Source organism: Gossypium arboreum, chromosome 5 (assembly GCF_025698485.1).
Source record: "Gossypium arboreum isolate Shixiya-1 chromosome 5, ASM2569848v2, whole genome shotgun sequence".
Taxonomy (NCBI): domain Eukaryota; kingdom Viridiplantae; phylum Streptophyta; class Magnoliopsida; order Malvales; family Malvaceae; genus Gossypium; species Gossypium arboreum.
In genome coordinates this window covers 82,115,862-82,140,815 of record NC_069074.1, presented here as the reverse complement: position 1 = coordinate 82,140,815, position 24,954 = coordinate 82,115,862, and the positions used below count along the sequence as shown (strand labels likewise).

Below are 24,954 nucleotides of genomic sequence, written 5' to 3'. Positions count from 1 at the left end.
TTATACAAGATTCAAACAACAATAACAAAATAGTAACAATATAATAGGAAATGACAACAAAACATAGCAACAAAACAATGAAAACAACAGCAAAACAGTGAAAATAATACATTTTTTTTTTTGCAAATTTGGGTTAGGCCCGTTTAAAAAACGATCTTTATTTTTTTACCTAAACTCATTTTTCAAGCTTATATTATTATACAAACTTCTCCACTTTTTAGGTAGACCTTCATATCAAGCCAAACCATGAACAGGTCTATCAACACATACTTTTATTTGATTTAAGTTTGATAAATAGATATTTACATAAGTATGTTATATAAGTTAGTGTATATATTTGCATGAATTCATATTTGTGCTTATGTTAGGTATTGATATATTAAAATGTTGCAGATTATATTTGAATTGACATGGATATGAAATTTAATAATTTTATTGCTAATTTAAATGGTCATTTTTTATTGTTGGTTGATGATAAATTATTTTGGTGTAGAAAATGTTGAATAAAACACGTTAGCGAACAAAATAAATTAATTATAAATAAACACATATGAAATAAAATATAAATAAAATGATTTATAATTAATTTATTAAATACAAAAATCAAATAAAAGAAGAAAAATTTGAAATAAAGAAGAACCAAGATTTTATGAAACATTGAGGCCTGTGAAACCAGTTTCCTTAAGACAGATTTGGCCGCTCGTATGGTACTTGGAGAAACGTTGGTAGGAAGTCTCCTAGGATACGACAACAAAAGTGATCAAAGAACAAACTTTGCCTTTTTCTATCACAGTAATGTTTGAAAAACGGAGAGAAAAATGAAGAGTTTTGAAATGAACTGAATTTCGGTATAAGAAATTATTTAGATGTGTGTTTGATCCTCCAGAATACACAGCTTTTTATAGGCATTTAGGATAGTGAAAATTTTGGAAATAAACATAAAATCTGTCATTAAGGAGACAAAAATCAATTTGATTTTTATGTCTCCCATGTTGTATAGGCGAGCCCTAATGCCGTCGAGTTTGGACCTGCACCCCCTACGCGTAAGGCAAGATTACAAGCTTAGTTATTCAAATAATTTTTAAGAAAATTCACATATATAAACATATCTCACACTTAGTATTTAACCAATGTGGGATTTAAGCTTTTACTTTTTTATCAACAATATTTCCAAGTAGATTACTTTGAGCATCAATTTCTCATTCATCAACCAACCATTTTGAGCATATGATATACTGTCTATGAAACCATAATTTTATGATTCAACTTTACACCTTTACCTATTGAGAATATACCTCAAAGTTTCCATAAAAGCAATTTTTCCAACAGAAAATACGTCTTAATGTGTAATTTAATGGAAACTAATAAAGTAAATCTTTTGAAGTATTTAACATTCACGTAAAATTAATTAAAAGATATACGTAGAAGAAATGTTGATAGTAATTTTGAATATATTTCACGCAACGAAAATGCCTAAGTTATCACATACTCCAAAACAGCTTTGGGCTCGACAGTAAAGACAAATAATGGCTGGTCTTGTAAAAAAATTAAAAATTATCTAATGGACATATATAATATTGTCCATCTGTAAGAATATTGTCCAATTTCGACACCGGAAGGCAACCTATACAATGCACAGGGTATGTATAGTAACACTAAGCTAAGTATGTCTTGCAAGATATAGTCATTGGCAGCTAGTTTTGAAACTAGATTAGGGATTCAAGAGGGTAGTGAAGCTCTCGATGATGATGAGGTCTTTGATGTGGAGGTTGAGGAATTTAGTAACCCTAATGCTAATGAGGTTTTCGATGGTGTCGATGACAGGACAAGTTAATGATTTTGATGACTTCCTTAGGCTATTGATGGCATTATGATCGAAATAAACCTTCACCCTATGCTTAGCCTCAACTCAAATGCAGTGCATGCACATAACTAAAGCTATGATAACTAATTGGACTACTTTATTTAATTACATTCAATTAAATAATAATCTAAATAAATTAAATTAATTTCTAAGTTAACTCTTGTTCCTTTATTTATTGCAGATAATAATTTATGCAATTAATTTCTCATGCATTGTTTTCATCTATATAGAGTTGTGTTGAAATAATGGAGAGACCTTTTAGACATATATAATTAGGGCTTTATATAACTTGTAATTAAATTCAAACTCTTCATCTATTAATCACAAATGATCTAGTCATGGATTTAATCTACTAGAAGTACCATATTGATCTCCCCATTATATATCATTACAAAAGCAACTTAGATGTTGTGTTTTTGTCCAATGACATTGTCATTAATGTGTTACCCTAATAGAATATCTTTGATCTTTTTGGGTTTAATCTTTCCAATCAATTCAATCCTATTTTATTTCATGGTCACCATTGCATCTTCCATGACGAAAAAAATTATTACTAACAAATAGTAATAATATGGTCGAATGACTTGTGACTATGTTCCTTTTTCATAAATCATGCAGGACCAAAGTAAGGATACCGTTTACTCTTTAACCGAGCTATGATTAAGTGAGGTCATGTCATACATAAGTCATATACCTAATATGCAAACTTTAGGCTCAAATTCCAATGAAACACAAACTTTCAATATATCAAAGCATATAAGTTAAGTACACATGGCTAGACACTTGTTAAAGATTAATGTAAGTCACACTATTAACATCACTATTGAATAAATCCATAAATGAATCCATGATAAATTCTAGTTAAGACCTATCCGGTGAATTGTCAGTCCAAATAATCACACATATGTTTCTCTTATCTGGGAATGAACTACTTCGATACCAAAGACAATGTATCTCCCAAATTAGACTTAAGAGACATCATAATAGTCTCATGAATTAATTTCTCATTTTGATTCCTTAGAATACAATCATTTAGATTACCTACTAATATAAATTATCTTCCTCGCATGGAAGCAAATCAAGGATCATATTTAAGTTGTCTGACTCAAGAAATAAAGATTTAGATGTGACCTAAAAGGAAGAAACCAATCAAATTTAGAAAATAAGAAATAAAAAATAAGAAATTTTAAAAAATAAAGAATAAATATTTTAAATAATAACTAAATAAAGAAAAGATAGATTACAACAAAGTGGAAGATGGAACAAGTAAATTAATGGATATGATAGATAGAAGGATAAGTGTCCAATTGAATCCTGATAAACCATAAATGAAACATATTTTAATCCCATTCTTAATGTATTTATGGATTATTAATGATGTAAATTATTGAATTTGATGCTCCTAATCCCTTAAATTCATGTTTCTATACTTAGGAGAGTATTTAGGAGCAAAAAGAGCGAAAAAGGGGCCAAAACCGGAGTTTTCAGGATCCACATGGGTAGGCCACACGCCCATGTGATCCACACAGGCAGGCCACACGCTCATGTGCCAGCCCGTGTTGATATCGCTCCCTGTTTCCCAAACATGCGAAAAAAGCCAATTTTTAGGGTTTCTGAGCATTCAAAAGTTTATAAATACATACTAGAAGAAGACCTAAGAGGGCACACAGAGCAGAAAGCAGAAATTACTCGAAAGAAGCCATTAGAATCGTCTTAGAAGAAGATCCACCTCAAGATTTAAGATCTCCATTCAAATTTCTCTCGAAGTTTATTTGGGTTTTTTTTTATGTCTTTTTGTTTTTCTAAATTTGAGATGTTTTCCTTTTACATTATGAACTAAACTCCCTAAATACCTAGGGAGGAAGAAATCTACGATAGATCTTGTTATTTAATTATCCGAATTACACAATAAATACTTGTTCTTATTCTTAATTATGTGTTATTAATTCTTGCCTTAATATTTTCAGAATATTAATTCAAGTTTGATGTGCTTATTCAGTGGAGCAAAAGTCCCTGTTTAAGAGTAGATCTAGCATAATTAAGCAGAGTTGATTGTAATCCTAGAAATAGGACGACATATATCTGCTGGATTAGAGTCAAATCTAATAAGGGAATCCATAGATCGATTTAATGCGACAATAGGGGTTTTTAATTAGAAAGAGATTTCAATTAATCAACCTAGAGTTAGTTGTTCTTAGTCTCGAAAGAGATATTAACATAGTTTAGGGATTTCTACGGATTAAGACAAGTGAATAAATCATCTGATTCAGAGTCAGAATAATAAGTGAAGTCTAGGTGGATTCTTCCTTGGGTATTATCTTTATCATTGGTTTATTCGATTATTTTCTTCACTCTCTATCGCGTTCATTAGTTAATTAGTTAGTTAAATTTAGATTAAAACAAATCCCTTTTTATTTTAGGCTAAATAATAGAAAGATAGTTAATACTAGTACTTTTAGTCCTTTTGGATATGATATTCTAAACTCACCGTAACTATACTACCATTCGATAGGTACGCTTGCCTTAGTCATGATCGTAGTCTAGTTTAGTGAATCATAAAACGATCATCAAATCCTTTGATATATAAATCCCAACAACCTCAATAAATGAATCTAATAAACTCTCCAATAAATAATTTTTGGAAAATTGAAGGGTGAAGAATGAATTCCCACAACTCCTTGAAGAAAATCGAGTAGAAAACTACTTCTAAAAATCACAAGAAAGAAATCTTTCACAAGAAAAATAAACTCCTAGAGTCGAAAACTTTATTAACGAAAACAATTGTGTCCCTAATGAAAAATGAAGAAGCATTTATATAGGCTAGCTAAATACATCCAAATAAAACTCTAAAGTATATTGAAACTCTAGTTAATCTAAACAATAAGTAGTTTTAAACTAAACTTTTTTATTTGACTAAAAAATATAAAACTCCTAAACAACTTAAAATACTTAAACAATATCCAAAATTCGGAATAAATAAATAATAAAATAAAAAATTCTAATAAATACAATATTGGGATCATATGTAATAAAAATTAAGCCTAAAAATCAAACCCAATAAGAATTAAACTCGAATTAAAAGCCCTAAAACTTATCATTTTCGTAATAACCTCGTTCAGAAATTCTACTCGCATAGTCTTCACTAAAACGGTCATAACTTGAGCTCCCAAACTCAAAATTAAGTGATTCAAAGTACATTTCGAAGCTAAGAGATAGATATTCAAATGCTATGAGATTTCTAAACCCAAAAATACTTGGATCCCATCCAAAAAGTCATTGCAAGTCGATTGATTTTCCAAACTTGAAAATTAGCAGCTTTAGTTAATGGAATTTAATAAATTTCACCTCATTTGTGCATGTATCATTCCCTCTTTCATTTTTGAAAAGCTTTGTCCTCGAATCTTGTCTTTGGTAGAATAAGAAAGAATCTTTATCAATAGGTGGCATGGTTTCATAGAGCTATTCACAAAGGATCAACAAATTCCTGAAAGAGTGAAACAAGTCCACTGGACAAATTTAAGTTAATGTTAGTAAAAACATAATCATTCCTCTCTTTCAGATAGGTTCTCTATTTGTTTCCATTCTCTTTTTCAATGCGAATCAAACTCTCTAATTTTACTTTATAGGAATTTTCACTCACCAAAGTTGAAGCATCAAATTGACTTTTATCGCTCAAGGTCTCTTTTTTCTCAGTCTTTTTCCATGAATCATCCTCATTTCCATTTAACCCCTTAGAAAAATTTTGAACATTAAATTCATTAGAATATAACTTTTCATGAGGATAATAGATGTCTAACCTGTCCAAATTCGTACACTCTAGGAAACAATTCTCACTATCAACTTTTTTCGGTTCACAATGTTTACTATCACTATCATCATAGTTTGCACTATTACTATCATCATAGCTCGCACTATTACTATCAAATTCTTCAATATAAACTTTGAAATAAGGTGCAATGTTAGATCTAGACTCAACAATAGGCACAAAATCACACTTACTATCTTCACAAAAGGTGTTGCCCAAACTTTCTTGCTAATTTATATCATCATCATCAATGATAGCAATAGATGAAAACTCCTCAACAGGCTCTCTGTCATACTTACGTTCCTCGGTTTGCAAGGATGTTTTCTTTAATGAATATGTTGGACATTTAGAGCTTGGTGATCCTTCGTATTACACCACATGCACTTGCTAGCTCATTTTCTTTGTTCTGCCATAAGTTGTCTAAGCTCGTAGAAGATGCTATGCTTTTTGTACCAATGTCTTTCTTGACAATTCCATGAAAAATAGAAGGTTGAACAACATTGGAAACATGTTCGTGTGAGTTTTTTTACAAATATGGCATCTATGCTTTGCCCAAGGTTTACATTGTTAGTTTCCATTTGAGCCAAAGTTTGGCTGAAATTTTGTTGAACCGCCTTTTGATGAAGGACTTGAGCTTGTAATGTGTCCAACTTATTTTTCAGATGCTCTTGCGCCTCTTTGAAATCTTTCCGAAGTTCATCGAACAGTGTTGTAATTTAGTACGTGGTAACCATGGATGGATCATGCTCCTCGTCCTTACTAAATGTGCATACCATTATTAGAAGCTGAAATAAAAACAATAAAAAGAAAAGAAAATTGATCAAAGAAAATTAAACATCATCGTTATACACTAGCAATAAAAACAAACAACTCTAAGAGAAAATTTTAAAAAGTTAAAATTTTCTCACTTGTAACTTTTAAAAAGTAATCAAACTTAATAATATTTGAAAAGATATGGGATCACTTTCTATCAAAGTTGACCTAAGGCTCCAAGAAGCAAAAGAAAAACACAACTCCAAAGGAAGTAAGTTGCATAGAAAAAGGAGAGGCAACTGTTTCCATACCTATTAACACAAGAAATGAAAATGTGTTAGAATGCGTAATAGAATAAGGAAAGCTAAAAAAAAAATAAATAATGCTAGAATCAAATAAAATAAACTACCCAACCGAAAACCCAAAACAATGGAAAATAACATAAAATTTTCGTTCAAGGTGTTTTCGATTTTCACAAATCACGAAATTAAAATTGGAGTCTCCTTAAGTAATGTAGATCTAATCTGAAAAATTTTCGACATGAAATTCAACCCACAATTTTTTTTATTTTTTTCGTATTTTTCTATTTTTGCACTTTTTTGATCACTTTTTTTTTGTGAGAAATATTTTTTATATTCTAAGAGAGTGCCAAGAATCAGTATGTAAATTTTTTTATCATTTAGGAAACGTTTACTGACTAAAAAATATTTTTTTCCAAAAATTTTTTTGGGTAAGAACAAAAAAATTTGTTTTGAGGTTGTTCGCTAAAAATCAGTTTATAAGAACACAAAAAAACCTAAAAAGCCCAAATGTAATGCCAAATGATAATAATTGAGTGGAGGAAGTGGATCAAGAATCGTATTCAAGTTGTTCAACTAGAGAAACAAAGATTTAGATGTGACCTGAAAGGAAGAAACTAAAAAGATTTAGAAAAAAAAATAATAATAGAATTAAGAAATTTTAAAAATAAAGAATACATATTCAAAATAGTAACTAAATAAAGAAAAGATAGATTAAAACAAAGTGGAAGATGAAAAGAGTAAATTGATGAATATGATGAATAGAATGATAAGTGTCCAATTGAATCTTTTGGGATATAAATTCCAACAACCCCAATAAATGGCTTTAATTAACCCTCCAATAAATAATTTTTGGAAAATTGAAGGGTAAAGAATGAATTAACACAACTCTTTCAAGAAAATTAAGAGGAAAACTACTTCCAAAAATTAAAAGAAAGAAATCTTTCACAAAAAGAAAAAACTCATAGAATTGAAAACTTTATTAACGAAAACAATTGTGTCCCTACTGAAAAATGAAGAAATCTTTATATAGGCTAACTAAGTACGTCCAAATAAAACTCTAAAGTATACTGAAACTCTAATTAATCTAAATAATAAGTAGTTTTAAACTAAACTTTCGTGTTTAACTAAGAAACATAAAATTCCTAAACAATTTAAAATACTTAAATAATATCCAAAATTCAGAATAAATAAATAATAAAATAATAGATTCTAATAAATACAATATTGAGATCATATATAATAAAAATTAAGCCTAAAAATTGAACCCAATATGAATTAAACTCGAATTAAAAGCCCAAAACTTATAATTTTCGTAATAATCCAGTCCAAAAATTCTGCTTGCGCAGTCTTCACTAAAATAGTTCTGCTTGCGCAGTCTTCACTAAAACAGTCATAATTTGAGCTCCCGAACTCACAATTGAGTGATTAAGAGATAGATATTTGAATGCTATAAATATATTTAAACCCAAAAATGCATTGATCTCATCCAAAAAGTTATCGTAAGTCGATTGATTTTCCAAACTTGAAAATTGATAGCTTCAATGAATGGAATTTAATAAATGTCACCCCATTCGTTCATGTTTCACTACATCCTAATCTTTTCCATATGGTGCAACTTGATTTTAGTTAAGCCTTAGGCAATCAATGATCTAATATTTGTTTATTCATTTTGTTTTTTCATGAAAAAACTTTTGAGGAAAAACATACAAAGATATAATAAATTAACTATAGAATTTTATTTAACCAATCTATTTGAAAAATTACAATTAAGATGACAAAATCATTGTACTGAGGACACAAAAGGAAGGGTGCAAGAGAAGGGTGAGGGCTTTATTAAGGGGTCACATCTTTGTGTGATTCAAAAATATGAAGGACCTTATACTTGCATAGTAGACTCAAAATCATTAGAAACAAGATGTGAAGTTGTAAAAACCTCGATTTTCTCTTTGTTAAGTTTGATTGTTAAGACAAATGTTTAGTCAAGTGTTCAAACAATGACTGCCCAAACAAATATTTGAACAGAAGCTTGAATAGAACACAAGTAATAAGCAAAACAAGAAAAAGAAATAAACACGAGGGATTTGTCAACGTAGTTAAAAAAAAATCTTACTTTATAAAGCCTCGCTCAGTGATGATTCTTATTCAACAATCTTTCAGTTTACCTATTGGTTTAAGCCCGATCTACCTTTTCACAAAGAAGTAATTGCAACCCCAACATTGACCACAAATGTTACAAATCACTCGCCCAAAAACCTCACTTACATCAAGTATAAACTCTCCAATAAAAGCCTAACACAATAGTGCAAAAATATGCAAAATATACACAAATAACAAACCAAAAGCACTCCAAAAAAAGACACCTTCAAATGTGTGGCATTACAACCTATTTATAGGCTAAATTCGTCATCTTCTCCAAGTAATCTTGATAAAGTAAAACTCTCAATTTTAATCTAAATGTATTTTCTTGAATTATCTCCAATAATTAACCATAATAAAATAGAATTAATCTCCTTAAAATCAGCCAATAAATCTGCCAAGATAAGTGCAAGTGATAAGTACCAGCCTTATCAACAAAGTTAAGTCAATCTCAACTTCTTTAAAACTCCAAAATTGACCATGACTATGATGCACAGCAAACCTCATATATAGATCACTTCTTAGAAGTCCAATTACTTATGGAAATATCACATGAAAAAGTTCAAGTCAAATAAGCCAACACTCAGGTTGTCCCAATATCTTGACTGATCAGGTTACTAATCAGACATGGAGTCTTTAGTGTTGGAAAACCGTAGTCCTAACAAATTCCCCCTTAACTTTTTGACAAAACATAAGCAAATGGTATATGCTCCCTCTATCATCATGTCATCAGTACACAAGAGATACCAAAGAGAAAGTTGAAATAAATCTCAAATTCATAAGCCATAGTCAACATAAACATGAACTATACCATACCAAAATCAGCAAACTTACTTCCCCTTACTCTATGCTCTTCTTGTTAGTTTGTCTCAAGTTTATTCAAGGGGATGAGATGCTACCTTTTCAATAACAAGGGCTGTAGCTTGTGAAACATTAAGTACTCTTTCCACAAAATGGAGTATGTTTGATCTTTGGAATATCTTCAATCTCATCAACATGAGTTGGAACCTCATGCTTCACATAAGCATGAATATCTTGCTTATCTTTGGAGTTCAAATGTGGTCATTCCTTTCTGACCAAGATTGCTTCACACCAAATTGTCTTGTTCTTCTATCTGTCTGAACAATTGTTTTGATCAGTTGTTTGAACAATTGTTGTACCAGATTTAACTTCCCACAAGACATTTTGCAACTCGAAACAATAACGCCTAATATGACCACCTTCTTACAGTAATGACAAGTCATTCTCCTTGTTATATTCTTCCCTTTCGTCTTGTTACAAACATGTTGTCTGAGTGTTGTTACAAACATGTTGTCTGAGTGATGTTCTGTTCAGTGTTGCAACATTAGATTGAACAAACATTATGTTTCTCTACTTTTCATCTTTCATCAGCGTGTAATAAATAAAACTAATATGTTTGGCCTTTCCACAATAGAAACAAGCATATTCTCTATTCTTCTTTTCACATATCTCAAAAGAAGAAGAGCAATTAGCTTTTTAGATTTAACAAAACTCATAAGAAATATAAGTTTCTTACCTAATTCATCATGACCAGGTTCGAATCTCCCAAAAATAGAAGATTAAAGAAAAGAAGTGATGTATGTTTATTTTATTTTGATAGATAAAATTAGTAAAGTAAAATTTTATAATAATTATTTTCACCAATTAATTTAAAAATATAAATAAAATTTATCTTAAATATTGTTATTTCAAAAGCTTTGAACATTAAAACTAACAACTTTTATCAAATCAAAACAATTATAAAATTTATGTCAATGAACCAACCTCAATTTTAGCAATAGCTTCAGATGTCTCTTGCAAGACTTCTTTCCCATAAATTTGAGTTGCAGTGTTGCACTGTTTGAGAAATTAATTTTAATAATAAATTATATTGATTAATGTTTGGAATAAAGTAAATATTAGTTTTTTAGTATTATTCATGTCCGTTTTACAATCTATATTTGGAGTTTTTAGTTGTGCTTCTTAATAATGTTATCTCCAAAGTTCGAACTTACATCTCTCCTTGGAGTGTAATGTACCTTACCATGGCATTTTTAGAACAAGCAAATATATTATTTTATCTCATTTTGGTTAGGAAAAAAATCATGGTGTAATCTTTGATAAAAATAGAATTTGTTGCATTTTTATTTCATTTTAATAAATTATAATACTAAAATATTAAAATATATAATTTTATATTATTATCTATTTATTTTATAATTAAATTTAAATAAAATTATTTTAAAAATATTTAATTGAAATCTAAGTTAGGCCGAGTTGAAAACAAAAATAAATTAATTGATACACATTTAATATCCCTTTTTACATTTATTTTAGTTAAATCAATTTAATTTATTCTCTTTTAATTTTTTTAATTCAATCAATTAAATTTACGAATTTATGGAATAAAGATTACCTTAGTTTATTTAAATTATAAATTTTATCTATTTCATGTTGCAATAATATTTTTAATTTTTTTATGAGAATACTAATTTATATTTTATTTTTAAAATATTAGATTTGTAAAATAAATATGAAATAAAACTTAATAAATCAGGATCTATTATGTCAAATCATCAAGAATAAATTAAGAACAAATCAAGAACAAAACTAGAGGCAAAAACCTACCTGAATCCATGAATTTATTGAAGTTTTACCGAATCTTGGGGATTTGACCTTCCAAATTAGCACACAAGAAATTCAGAGAATATCTACTCTTTCTTTCCTAATGATGGGATATTAGAAAAGATATCTTGTGTATAATTTGGGGACCATAACCCTAATATTTATAACAATAGCATATTTGTTCTAATCAAATTCTAATTAGTTCATCATTAATCAGAATTTGATCAGAATTTAATCACTAGAGTATCTACACATATTTGACCTATACTTAAATAAAATTTTAACCAAATTAGATCACTTTTAATTTGGGCTAACCTATTATGATAGTAAATAATAACATGTAATTACCTTTATTACATACGTGACGTTCATATTTTCCAACATAAAATCATTTACCACTTCAATTTAAAAATACTTTAATATATTTTAATTTATTCATAAGAATGCTTGCTTTTTTTTCAGAAAATAAATTTTATTTTATATAAGTTCAAGTTTTAACATTTGCACTATAATGCACTGCCACGTGGATTTCAATTATGTAAATTTTTATAATAAGAAAAAAGCCAAATTCCTTTCTTCCTTCTTTTTTTTTTTAAACCACAAGCTCTTTACATTACTACTCTGCTTGGGAGCCCTTACAAATAACTTTATGAAGCTTAATACGAATGGGGCTTGAAAGTCAAATACGCATGCTGTATCGGCCGGTGGAGTGGTGCGTGACAGGAATGGATCGTGATTGTGGGAGTATACTAGAAATCTGGGATGTTGCTCGCTTCTTGAAGCTGAATTGTGCCCCATTTTGGACGGTTTGAATCTTCTTTGGATGCAAGGCTTTAGGTGTGTGGAGATTGAGAGCGACAGTGCTGCTGCTGTCCCTATCATATTGGATGAGTCTGCTGCTAAGCAGAGTATATCGCTAGTACGCACAATTCGAGTTCTTTAGGATAGGCAATGGAAGATACGTCACATTGTCCGGAAAGCCAATGCGTTTGGCCTAAGCAGGCTGCTGAGTCCACCGGCTGCACTGAGCATTCTTTGGAAGGACGGTACAGGAACAGTTGGGGATAGGCTGCATGAGTGTTAACTTTCTGTAGTTTTCCCCTTCATTATTCTAACCAAAAATATAACCATTCGACCCTTTATTTCTCATTAAATCACCTTAATATTTATTCCAATTCCTTTTATTCTCAATGTTTAGTTCTTCATACAAATGTCCTTTAGTTCTTCATACAAATGTCCCTGCTTTCAAATTTTGAACTTTATACTGCAAAAAAGAAAATTCCACAAGCAATATTGGTATTCCCCTAATTTCTTAACATTACCATTCTCACTACACAAGTCACAACAAAATCAACAATATTGAAAATAGACACTAAAACTCATTCTAGTTTCCATAATCTTTTATCACTGTACAATGGTTATGTAAAAATTGATTCAAATTTACAAGTGATGATCTTTACACAATTTATGAAACATTTCACAACAAGATTGATTTATTAGAATGTATGATGAGATCCATAAATAAGTTGGTAATGAATATATCTGCAGAAAAGCCCTAACCAACCATTTTCGTAAGAAGTTGCGTTGCCTTTGAGGTATAGCTGTTTCAAAGGAACCCCCGAATCATTACAGTATAACAGCAACTATTAGGCGGACAGTCATTATCTCCCATGCTCCCAAACAACCTGTATGCTTCATGTGGCAATTACTCTTTATACAGTCCATTAATCGTTACACCATATTTGTAAACATTCGGTTTTAAACCATTGTCTGAGAGTTGATGAAATAATTCCTTGGCAACTTCAATATGCCCAGCTTTGCACAAGCCATCAGTTAGGATAGTATATGGGCCAATATCAAGTTCCAACCCACTGTTTTGCATTGCTTGAAAAAATTTCAATGCCTCTTTGAGATTACCTGTTTTAAATAAGCCATCCAACAAAATCAAACAGGTCACTGGATTTGGAACTTGTCCAGAAGCAAGCATCTTTCTAAACAGTTCACATGCTTTTGAAACTTTCCCTAATTGAAACATACTTTGCATGAGATTGTTGTATGTGACAATATTCGGGATTGGTCCCTTTTGAGATATTTCATGAAAGAGTTCCATTGCTTCATCTAACCTTTTACCTTTGCAATATCCATTGATCATGGTGCTGTAAGTAACTATATTAGGTGCACAACCCTTCTCAATCATCAACTGTAAAACTCTTCTAGCTTTATCCATTTCATTCTGCAAGCAATGACCATTAACTAATGCATCATAGGTAACAACATTAGGCTCAATGCCTTGCTTTCTCATCATGTCAAGGGTCTCTACAGCTTTAGAAATCATTCCTTCCTTGCAAAGTGCATCAATCAATATAGTATATGTGACAATATTAAGTGAAATATTGTTATCCACCATTTCATTCAAAAGCCTTGTTGCCTCCTCCTGTTTAAGCAACTGTAAGTAATGATATTTGGTCTCATGCCTTTAACCTTCATTTCAGATAAGAAATCAAGAGCCTCCTTTAATAACCCATTCTTACAAAGACAGTCAAGGATGGTACTATATGCTACAACATTGGGTTCAAAACTTCTGCCTTCCATCAGCCTTAGAAACCTAACAGCTCTATCAATATTGCCGCTCTTACACAACCCCTTAAGTATTGTACTGTAAACAATCAAATCAGGTTGATATCCTCTTTCAGTCATTTCATCGAAGATACTAACGGCCTCAGAAATCTTACTTTGATTACAAAGCCCATTAATCAAAGTTGAAAAAGTTACAGCACTAGGTTCAACACCTAACTTCAGCATTTTCCCCAAAACAGAAAACCCAAAATCAATCCTTCCTAATTGACAAAAGCAATTAATCAAGATGTTGAAAGAATAAAAATTATAGGAAACGCCCAATAAATCGATCAGTCTATACATAGAAACAACAACGGCATAATGTTTCATCCTAACAATGGCTCCTAATAATTTATTAAATTCCACAATTGAAGGTTTTGGGTACTTGACTATCATCTTATTGAACAAAATCAAAGCATCATCAACATTATCGAAGCGGGCATCTTTTTTTTCCCTTCCCTATAACAGGCATGGGTTTCTTACTTAAAGCTTTGATGTGGGAAGGAATGGTGTTTCAAGAAGAAGAAAAATAGTGGAAATTAGAAAGATGGTTTCCACCATTGACAACTGAAAGAAGAATAAAAGAAGAAGGAAGCTTACCCATATCTTGAAACTAAGCAAAATGGAAAAACAAGAGGTGAGCTTGAAAATGAAACCACAAATGGCGCCGGCACTAACCCAGGAACTGTAAACTTTGGCTTGAGAAGTGATGTTTAGGGAAAGGGTTGGGAGCGTAATTTGGGTTAATTGGCCATTAAACCCCTCCATGTTTTAGCTTTCCAGCAAAAAGATTTCCGCTTTTTAAATTTACAATTATAATCCTCTTTATTTATAAAGAAGCATTAAATACCAATAGGTCCTCTTACTATACAATACTCTTTTAAAATGGTCCTTTTATTTTGATTAATAAATTAAAGTAACCTTTCTTTCTTTCTATTTTTTTATGCAATCTTTCTTTTAATGTGAATAATATTTAATAAAAAATTAAACTCTATTTTTAATTTAGTATTACTATATACTTATAAATCTTCCTTTTAAATTTAGTAAAATTACTATACACATAATAGTTTGGTCAAGCATCTCATTGTCTTCTTTTTAGATCAACAATCATATCATCTTTCTCTTACACTTTCATTTTGAGTTTCTCATTTTCTTCCTTCAAAATGTCCACCTCTTCCCTCAAATCATCATTCATTTAATATACAATTTCCAACTTCTTGGTCATTTGGAAGTAGGAGTTTTCGAGGGTGTCAATATCACAATCTGATTCATTAGGATTTTAATCCGTCGTCTAAACACCTATCTTAACAGATGTCTGGACAATCATAGTAAATGCTACACAATTACTTGAATCCTTATTAGAGTTAGAAACCTCACTTTCATCATCATCATCGATCTCGATAACATCTAATGACTTTTGTTTCTTACTGGTACATTCTGATCGAATATGATCATTCCCTTTGCATTCAAAATATCATATAACCTTTTTCTTTGTCTGAGAATTCTCCCTCTTCATACGAGTCTTCATTATCCCATTAGAATATGATTTTGTTCCCTTCTTAGAAGATCTTTCCATGCTCTTTGTAAGCAAAGCTAATTTCTTCTTGATTTCATCAATAGTTTCCTCAGTTTGCTTTCCTATTTGAACAAGAAGTTGAACATTGAAGACAATGTTCCTTTTAGGTCTCAATTTTTATTGTCTTCCTTCTTTCAAGATTTAGTTCAACAACCTATCATTTCATCCAATTTGAGAATGATGATATTTTTGGTTTCTTCTATTGTTGTTACCTTGGTTAGGAAGTTTGAGAATCAAATTGATAAAATTTATAAATGTAAAGGGTTAAATTTATTAAATTTTTTAAAATTAAGATCAAATTGATAGAATATACAAGTATTGAGGACTAAATATGTTATTATACCAGTTAGAAAAATGTTAGGCCATTATTTCGGTTATCAATTTAACGATGAGTGAATAAAACAAGAACAGATACAAACGTTGGTGCCTAAGGGTAGGTTTGGATAGTTGTGTGTTTACCTACGATTAATATAAAAATAACGGTGACAATGAGATTAGATACTATAGCGATACTATAACGTGAGATGAAAAGTAAGCTAAACGCACCACCCATATAAACCCACCCTAAATTGAAAATTTTTGAAGTTAAGTGACGACAACAAAAACACGAGCATAATTGAGTTACCATTGTATAATTTACCATAATAATAATATCCTTGTCACGCTCAGTTGATATGAATCTATAGAGGCCAATAAAGACTGATTGCTTATATGATCGGAATCGATTCAAACAAAGAGAGAGAGAGAGAGAGATGATCAATTTGCTTCTGCATTAACAACATAGAAACTAGTTTACACTAAATCAAGTTCTCTGCAATAATGAAGTTTCTTAACCACTAGCTTTAAACAAATGATCAGTTCCCTTCCAAAATCCATATCTACTCGACGCAATGCTTCATTCTAGTCAGCCACATGCAGGTGATATCGAACCTTCTGTACGTTACAGCAGTCGGCGACCAAAAAAACCAGTGCTAAATTGCAATTCTCATCTGAGTAGACCTCTAAGGTACAAAGTACTGCTAATACATATATGATTCAGTTACAGACTGGCGTAAGTAAAATACGGTTGATGCATACGCAAGATGAATACATTGTTCGGTTTAGTTCAGAACCGGAATGAATCACTGGATCCATATTTGCTCCTCATGTTGTAATGATCGAACTTTGAGTTATCGTAATCTACTGGCTTTGTCTCAACAGGTTTTTGATCTGCCCCACCTGTTCCGTAAACCACCTCGGCTGTTTTATCTCGTTGGCGATGTCTTGTTCTTTCTTTCTGGGTCTTAGACCTAGTGTAAGGTGGAACCTCGCCAGGCCCGTAGAACTCGGCATATTCTTGTCTTTTGGAGGAACGGTGCTTGCTAGACAAAGAAGGATCCCTAAAACTGCTTGACTTTATCTTCGGAGGCTTCATTTCCGAATACTTATCAGCTGTATTAGTCGTATGCGTCTGCCGGGTTTCAGAAATGGGTGCTGGAGTGGCCTGCCTTTGAACTAACGGAGGGGGGACTTCATCTTCAGGCATTAGAAGAGAATCCTTCATTGGTGTAAGACCTTTCTTTGAGCTATTTGGTTGAAAACGAGAGGGGACAAAGTAGAGGAATATGCTTCCCATTGCTTCAAGTGCAAGCTTAGAAAGATCTGCGACAAGTTGGCCAAAAGATGGCCACCCAGGTACTTCTTTCGTGCTATCGACAATAGGAGTCAACTTCTCCTTGCTTGGTTGTTCTTTGAATTCTCTATCGGAAGGTTGCTGCAGCAACAGTTTATGCATCAGATGTATACAGCAAAAACACATGAAAACAATGTCAAACGCCATGAAAGCAAAAATTATTTGGCCAAAACTATTTGCTTGCAAAAAAGATGAAAAAGAGAACCAATGATGCTGATAGGATTGTCGAGATTGCTACAACTGTTAGCCTTCAAACATTTTATGTTACATGGTTGAAACGAAAAAGGAAGAACTGTACCATTCTTGGGAAGAAAGAAGGTCCGAATCCTTGCTGAAGTAAGCATGTGGCATAGCCGGCCAAGATAGCACCAAGAACCATTAGGATATCTGCTAAAAGGCCAGTGCCTACAATCAGCAAGTAATTTGACTTAATAAGACTACAGACGTACTACCATTATGTTAAAATTTAATGAGATAGCATATCGTTTAAAAGGTTTTCTTATCATCCTGAAAACCTGTGATTCTAAAATAATAAAGCGAGACTTAACATCACGAAAACTGATGTGATCACCACAAGGCTAATGATGAAAAAAGTCCGAATTGACATTGTGAGTAACACAATTGTCAACAGCCTACATTATGGGCGACCATGTTCCTAAAGTTTCCCTTTTTGACAATTTTTAAGTTTCGCTAGAAACCATCCAGGAAGTTTGATTCTTTCATTCTCAGAGGTAGGCTTATTATCCGGTCATCCCTTTTGCCCGAGAAATATAACAAATATCTAACAAGTGGTAAACTAATTTCTCAAATATTTAAGCTTAACTAATCTGACACTTCTTTCCTTGTCATTATACCAATATTCCATTTCGAAAACCATTGCAAAAGAAAATAAATAGGAGTACAACCTGTGGGAGAAACTGAACTATACTGATAATCACAATCGTCTTGGTTAAGTGAGATTTGTCGAAGAGCAGCATTTCCTCTATCAATAACTAACAGCGAACAGGTCGGTCGAACATATATCACATCAAAATCATTCGAGAACTTTGCATCCTCGCTAGGCCCATCCCTATATCCTGCAACATTTGATTTGCCTCCAGCAATCGTTGTGACACCTGCAAATAGTCCCGAGTCAACTTTTTTTTTTTCCTTAGAAATTAATCTACAAAGGGTCCTCTCATCTTTGATGAAGCCTATTATATTTTCCCCTTATCATAAATTGACAATCAAGGCTTTCAATCAACAATGCTTAATGAGAAATTTTAGAGTAACAAATTTTATGAAGACAATTCAACCTAATATATCCGTGTATACCTGCATCTCCTATCTTTCGAATGGCAAGATTCATGGTATCAGCAACATATACATTCCCTTTATCATCCATGGTTACACCTTTGGGATGATTGAAACGAGCATCACTTGGCTTTCCATCCACATGCCCCGTGTAACCTTGAAATGACCCGGCAACCAATCTTCCACGGCTATCTGCAATAACCAGTAATCCCAAAACAAGAAAAAGCACCATATGTCACCAAATTAATAAAAATGAAAACGGACAAATTCAACAAATCCATAGCGTAAAATGTTTTCCATAACAGCTTAAGCAAACTAGAGTGAGTCATTCCAAAAGATTAAACACATACATTGAGACAATGGTGGAGTAATCTTAACAATGTTACTATTAACTTCATCAACAGCAAATAATTCTCCATCCTCTGAGACCCGAATTTTGTAAGGAACAACTCCTATCTCATTGCCTTCAACTACAGTCTCAACTAAGTACCCATTCTCAAATTGAAGAACATTGCCATCTGTAAAAACAAAAACCCATTCAAAATTGAAAAGAAAACTACAAATTACAGAAGCAAAACATAAGATGAGAATTATAGTTTTTACCTGATTGGGGTGCTTTAGTGGTAGACCTGGTCCATTTAAGTAAAGAAGACAAGTGCTTCACCAATGGTCCTAATGAAATCATATCACATTTAATTAAAAAAGAACCTATTATTCAAACCCCCAAAAAAGGGTCTACTACCAAAAACCAAAAGGAAAACCCATTTTGAGCAAAGTATAGATCAAAAGTATATCACTAAAAGCTAACAGCTCTTAAACCAACAAGAACAACAAGAAAAGCAAAGCAAAGAAAAGAAAGGTAGCATTCAAACTGAAAGCAGAAACATTCAAATCTAAATTTGAAAAATACCCATTACCCAAAACAATGAATAGAATCTAAGATCATAAAGAAAAGGGTACCAGCAGGGGCAGCATGAGCTTGGAAATGCAGGGTGGAAGGAAGTAAAACAAGTAGCAGTGTGAAAAGGAGATAGGATTCCCTCATTTTTTTTTTTCTCTAACAAAGCTTAGCAAACAGCCAACAAATTTTATTTTTCTACTAACAGAGAGAAAGTGAGAAAAAAAGGGGAAAAAAAGGAGAGATTTGGGTGTGTAAAGAATGATATATAAAGTAAAATGGCAAAGTAAAAAAAAAAAAAAAAAACTATTTTTTCTTGTACTCTTTTCAGTTTGCACTTTGCAGTGTTTATTTATATATTCTTGACTGTCTCAAGTTGGAGCTGTTTTTGGAATGAGATAAGAATTCTGTGCTTTTTGGATTTTAATATTAAACAGATTCTGTCACAGAATTGTAACATAATATCATATTTGTAAGTTTGTTTCTGATTCTATGTATTAATTAAATTTAATATTTTTAAAAAATTAATACTTTTAACAAATAATACTATATAAAATATGTATTATTTAAGTATTATATTTTAATACAGTGAATATATTATATTACTTGCTCCAAAATTCAATATTTTCAAAATACAAGAAAATCTTGATTTATTATATATATATATATGAGGTTGAATATCTATTTTACTTAATAAAATTGGATTCTCTATGGGTGTTGACGGAAGGTGGTAAGGTGGATTTTCGATGTTTTTAGGTAAGGACATAATTTTTAAAATTGAGGCAAGACTAGAGAGTCTAATCCTATTATGGGAGAAGGGATATCATCAATTGGAAGTAGAACGTGATAATGGTATGTTAATAGAGATGATTTTAGTTAGTAGAGCTGCTGGTAGCAATATGATGGAATTAATAAGTGGCTTAATCATGATAAATTATCTTAATTTTTGAGAAATTAATGTAATCTTTAATTGCCACTTTATATTGTTTTATCTACCAAAAAGAATTGAAATCTCAATTATATTTTGATATTAATTTTGAATTATAAAATTAATTACTGATTTGTCTAACATTAAGATAATATTATTTAAATTTTGACAATTACATTTATTATATTTTATTCTTTTATTTTGGAAAACTCTTTTAATGTGATATTCCATAAATATTTTATGATTATTTTTATAATTTTATTTGATTATTTTTAAAATATAAATTAAATATTATTTTTAAAATTACACAGTCATACACTATACTTAATGTTATGTGGAAATACTAATATAGGTATTATAATAGATTAATTTTTTAAGAAATTAATTACGAAAAAATGATTTCCTTAATAAAATCACATGGTTTAAAAATAAAATAAAGGGTTAAGTTGGCAGGCAATTAATAAAAGGAGATTGGGATGAAAAGCTTCAATCCATACCAATTAAAGTTTTGGACAATTTTCAACTCCATTTTATTCCTACTTTTTTCTCTTTTTCAAAGTTTGATTCCAACTTTTATTATTTATTTGAATATTTATATAAATTCACAAATCTGATCAAATCAGTTCCGCCAAAGTTGAAGGTTTTTCATTTTTTTTAAATAGCTATAAATTAATGCATAAATATTATGTTTGGAAAGTAAATTTTTTTAAACAAAGGACAAATTGATAATAGATACAACGTTGGAGTAATTTAAAAACAAATAAGAGATGTATAAATTTGGTCAAATTGTTGAAATTTGCATTCTAGTCCCACCATCACCAAATCAACCGGACTATAAATACCAATCCATCAAGAAAAAAATTGCCAAATGCCTTGAGAGACCCACTGTATCAGTGATGCATGAAAGGCTAAGTCTCAGATAACATATTATTCCTGTCATCATCTCAAATATAACTCCATCACTATGATTTATCGTGAAAAAGTCATTTGAGAACGGTTGCTAATAGATTTTACAACACCTTTATATTAACAAATCTTATATATATACACCAAAATATAAAAATTGAAATCTGCTTTCAAAAAGCATAGAGTGGACAAAACAAAAATTAAGAAACTGTAGGCTAACATTAAAAATAAAATAAAACTACGAAATCAAATTTTTGGAGAAACCGCAACCAAAAACTAGCCTGAAGGTTGGTGCCACCACGGATGAAATAAATATTTAGTTTGAAAAAGTTAGCGTCTATGAAAAGAAGAGAATAAGTTAAGATTTTTTTACTTTTATGCACCCGTGTTATTTTTTTTCCAATGTGGTACTTATGTTTGAAAAAAATTATACATTTTGATACTTGAAGATAATAATATTAAATTTTTAATGTTTAATTTGGGTTTTAGAGTTGATTTTATGAAAATTCATAGTTAACTAATATAGCAAATCGAATTCAGTGGTGTCAGAAATTCGGGTTCGGGATCTTATTTTCATAATTGAGTCCATAAATATTATTAAATATTTATGGATTATTGTATTAGTGACTTGAATTTTGGATAGGCAATTTTTCAAATTAAAATTAATTAAGATATAGAGACTAAATTGTAAAAATAGTAAAAGTTTAATTGCTATAAAATTTTAATTAGAAAATAATCTAGGGCATAAAGTGGAAAATTTTACCACTTTAGGAATGTTGGTGGAGGTGACTTAGCGGTGTATACTAATTATGTTATAAAATTTAATTAATTATAATATATATAATAAAAATAAAACAAATTATATTAGTGAAGAGAAAGAGAAAAGGATTTCTCTACATTATATGTAGTCAAATTCTCCATTGTTGAGGAGAAGAAAGTTTTGGTTATAGGGTTTTAAAGTTTGAAACCTCGAAAAGGACGAGAAAATATAAATTATTATCGAATAGTTTAGAGTTTATGGTTTGTATTTTTATAATTCGAATCACTTCAATTTCTACATTTATGAATTGTTTTGCATGATAAGATCATGAGGTGAGTTGGAAATCATAAATCGAGCTGAATCAATTTTATTTGACTAGTTATCTATGATAATGACTAAATTGAATAGATTTGAAATATTGTATATTTTTTTAGTTGTAAAATTGAATTTGTGTTATAGATGAATTATGATGATATGCATACAAATTGATAAATTAGTTAAGGAACTAAATTGAGAAATTAGCTTACAAATGAATTTGAGCAATTGCTGCCCTATTAATTGTTTAGGTAGAGTCGGATATAATTGGCACGCCGTAGGATAGGAAGTGAAACCAGAACAGTGGTTTTGGGACCATAAATTCGAGGTCGTAAAATTTATTTATATTATTTTTTGGTGTACAGCATGATAGTATATTGGTATAAAAATTTCGTTAAGAAATTTTACCATTTGTATGCTTAGTTTGTGAAAAAGGACTAAATTGTGTAAAGTGTGAAAGTTGGGTTCTATTAGCAAAAGGTGTTAAATAGCTATAGAACTTTAAAGTGGAGGTCCTTATTTGGTAATTAACCACTAATTGAGATAGTGGATATGCATGGCTTGGTAATTGTGTAATTTTTAAAGTTAGGTAATGGTAAAATGGTAAAAAGGCTTTTAATGATAAAATAAATAAAACAAAATTACCAACCGATTTGCTTCATCTTCTCCACCGAAATTTTCAGCCAAATAAGGGTTTTTCAAGCTTAAAATTTTAGCCACTTAATTCCCTTGCATGTAAGTAATTCTCTATCCCGTTTTTGTTGATTTTTATGTTTTTGGGATTGTTGTAGCTTAAGCTAGCTAAATAGGGGACTAATTTGCAATATGATTGAAATTCTAGGGTTTTTCCATGAGATATTTTTAATTGTTTTTGAAGTTTAATGGAAGAAAATGAATCTTGGTTGTTAAATAAACAGCTTTTGTTAAGTGAGTTTTGTTTAAATTGTCAATTAGGGGCTAAATTGATAAAAGTGAAAATTGTGTGTTAAATATGTGAAATTGGGAATTATATGGGCTGCTATGAGCACCTATAAAATTTGGCTAGGCTTGGGAGTAGAGAAAATTGCATGAATTTCATTTTACGAGCCTAGAAACTAAATTGTAAAAAGGTCAAAAGTATAAGGTAAAATTGTAATTTTGCCATAACATGAAATTGGATTGAATTGAATTGAATAAATATTAAATTAGTTAAATTTGATGATATAGATCAAGAAAAGCCATGTTCGGATTTAGATCGGGGGAAAGATAAATTAGTGGATTGATCGATTAATTTTCTCCGTATAATTCGAGGTAAGTTCGTATGTTTAATAAGCATTAAATTATATGTGTTTAAATGCTCAATTGATATAATTATGATGATACGACACCATGAAAATTCTCGACAAAGTATCAGCAATGTATGGATCCCGATTAAACCTTAGGAATAGATAGGATACAAATGACATGTCATTAGGGGTTATTGTGTTTTGGATGTTGGTCTCGTACGTCCTATCGGTGGCTGAGTTTTCGGAATGTATTGCGGTTATCTTATAGCTTGTGTGATCAGCACTGTGTAGCTACATCTTGACTTACAACTTGTGTGAGCAGACTTAGTTATGGCTCGAGAGTGAGCATCGATATGAGATATGAGATAGAAGTGGTTTTGACCACATATTGGCACTTAGTGTGTGAGATACCCGAGTATCTGATAGTATTCCAAATGGTTCAACGGGCACAGATGATGATACAAAGTTATACAAGTTGATACGAACTAGTACAGGTATTAATGTGAAGTTTGGGAAGAAGTTCATAGTTGATGTATTTATACATAGCTAACATAATTGTGATTATGTGTTAGGCTTTGGGCTGAATTGAAATTTACCTATGTTTTAATTATGCTTATCTAAATTGTGGATGATTTGGTAAGTTGTATTTATTAGTTATACGAACTTACTAAGCTTAATTACTTACTCCGTTATAATTTTCGTGTTTTATAATGATTCAGAAGCTCACTCGATTTGGAAGTTTTTGGAGATCGCGCCGCACTATCAAACTCTTATTTTGGTACTTTGGACTTTACATTTTGGGTTAAATAACATGTATAGGTATTTTGGCTAATGTGGCCTATATGTTTTGTTATGTATTTAGCTAATTGGTTTGGCTTGAAAATGGTATATATTTTGATATGTAGGTGTAAATGGCCTTATGATATGTTTTGTATATTTGCTATGTGAATGCTTTATTTTGTGAACTGGTATTTAAAGTACCAAATGGTTGAAATTGAGAATACGTATGCATGCTAAGTTAGGCACAATGTTTCATATATGTAATTGACCATGTAGGTAGACTTTGGAAGTATATTCAGTATGTTTAAAAGTGGCCAAATGAATGTGCTTATGGATATCATATTGGATGTGTGAATTGTACATGATATAAACTTGATATTGGTTGGTTTTGAGTGCCTATTTATGCCATGGTTGTATGTGCATTGTTAAGCTTAGGTTGGTACCACATTGGGTGAGAAAT

General features: G+C 30.8%; 3 protein-coding genes and 1 long non-coding RNA gene across 5 annotated transcripts; 1 reads left to right on the top strand and 3 right to left on the bottom strand.

Moving 5' to 3' along the window:
- Window positions 1–12,764: 12,764 nt before the first annotated feature.
- Window positions 12,765–14,001, bottom strand: LOC128293098 (pentatricopeptide repeat-containing protein At1g12300, mitochondrial-like). Its single transcript, XM_053028481.1, has 2 exons — window positions 13,616–14,001; window positions 12,765–13,402 (listed from the first exon to the last, which is right to left on the bottom strand). The coding sequence occupies exons 1-2, from the start codon at window positions 13,890–13,892 to the stop codon at window positions 13,191–13,193; spliced, it is 489 nt and encodes a 162-aa protein (XP_052884441.1). The 5' UTR covers window positions 13,893–14,001; the 3' UTR covers window positions 12,765–13,190.
- LOC108465461 (pentatricopeptide repeat-containing protein At1g62914, mitochondrial-like) lies at window positions 12,852–14,828 on the bottom strand. The gene is made up of 2 exons (XM_053028482.1): window positions 14,702–14,828; window positions 12,852–14,322 (listed from the first exon to the last, which is right to left on the bottom strand). The coding sequence occupies exons 1-2, from the start codon at window positions 14,703–14,705 to the stop codon at window positions 13,898–13,900; spliced, it is 429 nt and encodes a 142-aa protein (XP_052884442.1). The 5' UTR covers window positions 14,706–14,828; the 3' UTR covers window positions 12,852–13,897.
- A 1,602-nt stretch (window positions 14,829–16,430) lies between these two features.
- LOC108465456 (uncharacterized) lies at window positions 16,431–19,869 on the bottom strand. 2 transcript variants are annotated; one of them, XM_017765777.2, is made up of 7 exons: window positions 19,603–19,869; window positions 19,246–19,314; window positions 18,993–19,160; window positions 18,664–18,834; window positions 18,255–18,464; window positions 17,648–17,754; window positions 16,431–17,430 (listed from the first exon to the last, which is right to left on the bottom strand). In XM_017765777.2, the coding sequence occupies exons 1-7, from the start codon at window positions 19,685–19,687 to the stop codon at window positions 16,783–16,785; spliced, it is 1,458 nt and encodes a 485-aa protein (XP_017621266.1). In that variant the 5' UTR covers window positions 19,688–19,869; the 3' UTR covers window positions 16,431–16,782. The 2 variants fall into 2 exon arrangements, with proteins under 2 accessions (XP_017621266.1, XP_017621267.1); XM_017765778.2 differs by having other exon boundaries at window positions 17,648–17,736.
- A 3,831-nt stretch (window positions 19,870–23,700) lies between these two features.
- On the top strand, window positions 23,701–24,813 carry LOC128293097 (uncharacterized). Its single transcript, XR_008283155.1, has 2 exons — window positions 23,701–23,739; window positions 24,434–24,813. It is a non-coding gene; the product is annotated as an uncharacterized LOC128293097 (long non-coding RNA).
- The last annotated feature ends 141 nt before the right edge of the window (window positions 24,814–24,954 follow it).

Bases quoted from the DNA above. Each gene is read 5' to 3' on its own strand.
- LOC128293098 (XM_053028481.1), bottom strand. From the start codon at position 13,892: ATGGTGGATAACAATATTTCACTTAATATTGTCACATATACTATATTG. The intron at 13,403-13,615 runs GTAAAAGGTTAG...TATTTAAAACAG, and splicing joins GATCAATGGATATTGCAAAG to GTAATCTCAAAGAGGCATTG.
- LOC108465456 (XM_017765777.2), bottom strand. From the start codon at position 19,687: ATGAGGGAATCCTATCTCCTTTTCACACTGCTACTTGTTTTACTTCCT. The intron at 18,835-18,992 runs GTATGTGTTTAA...TGGTTATTGCAG, and splicing joins TACTCCACCATTGTCTCAAT to ATAGCCGTGGAAGATTGGTT. The intron at 17,755-18,254 runs GTTGTACTCCTA...TGCTGATTGTAG, and splicing joins TAGTTCAGTTTCTCCCACAG to GCACTGGCCTTTTAGCAGAT.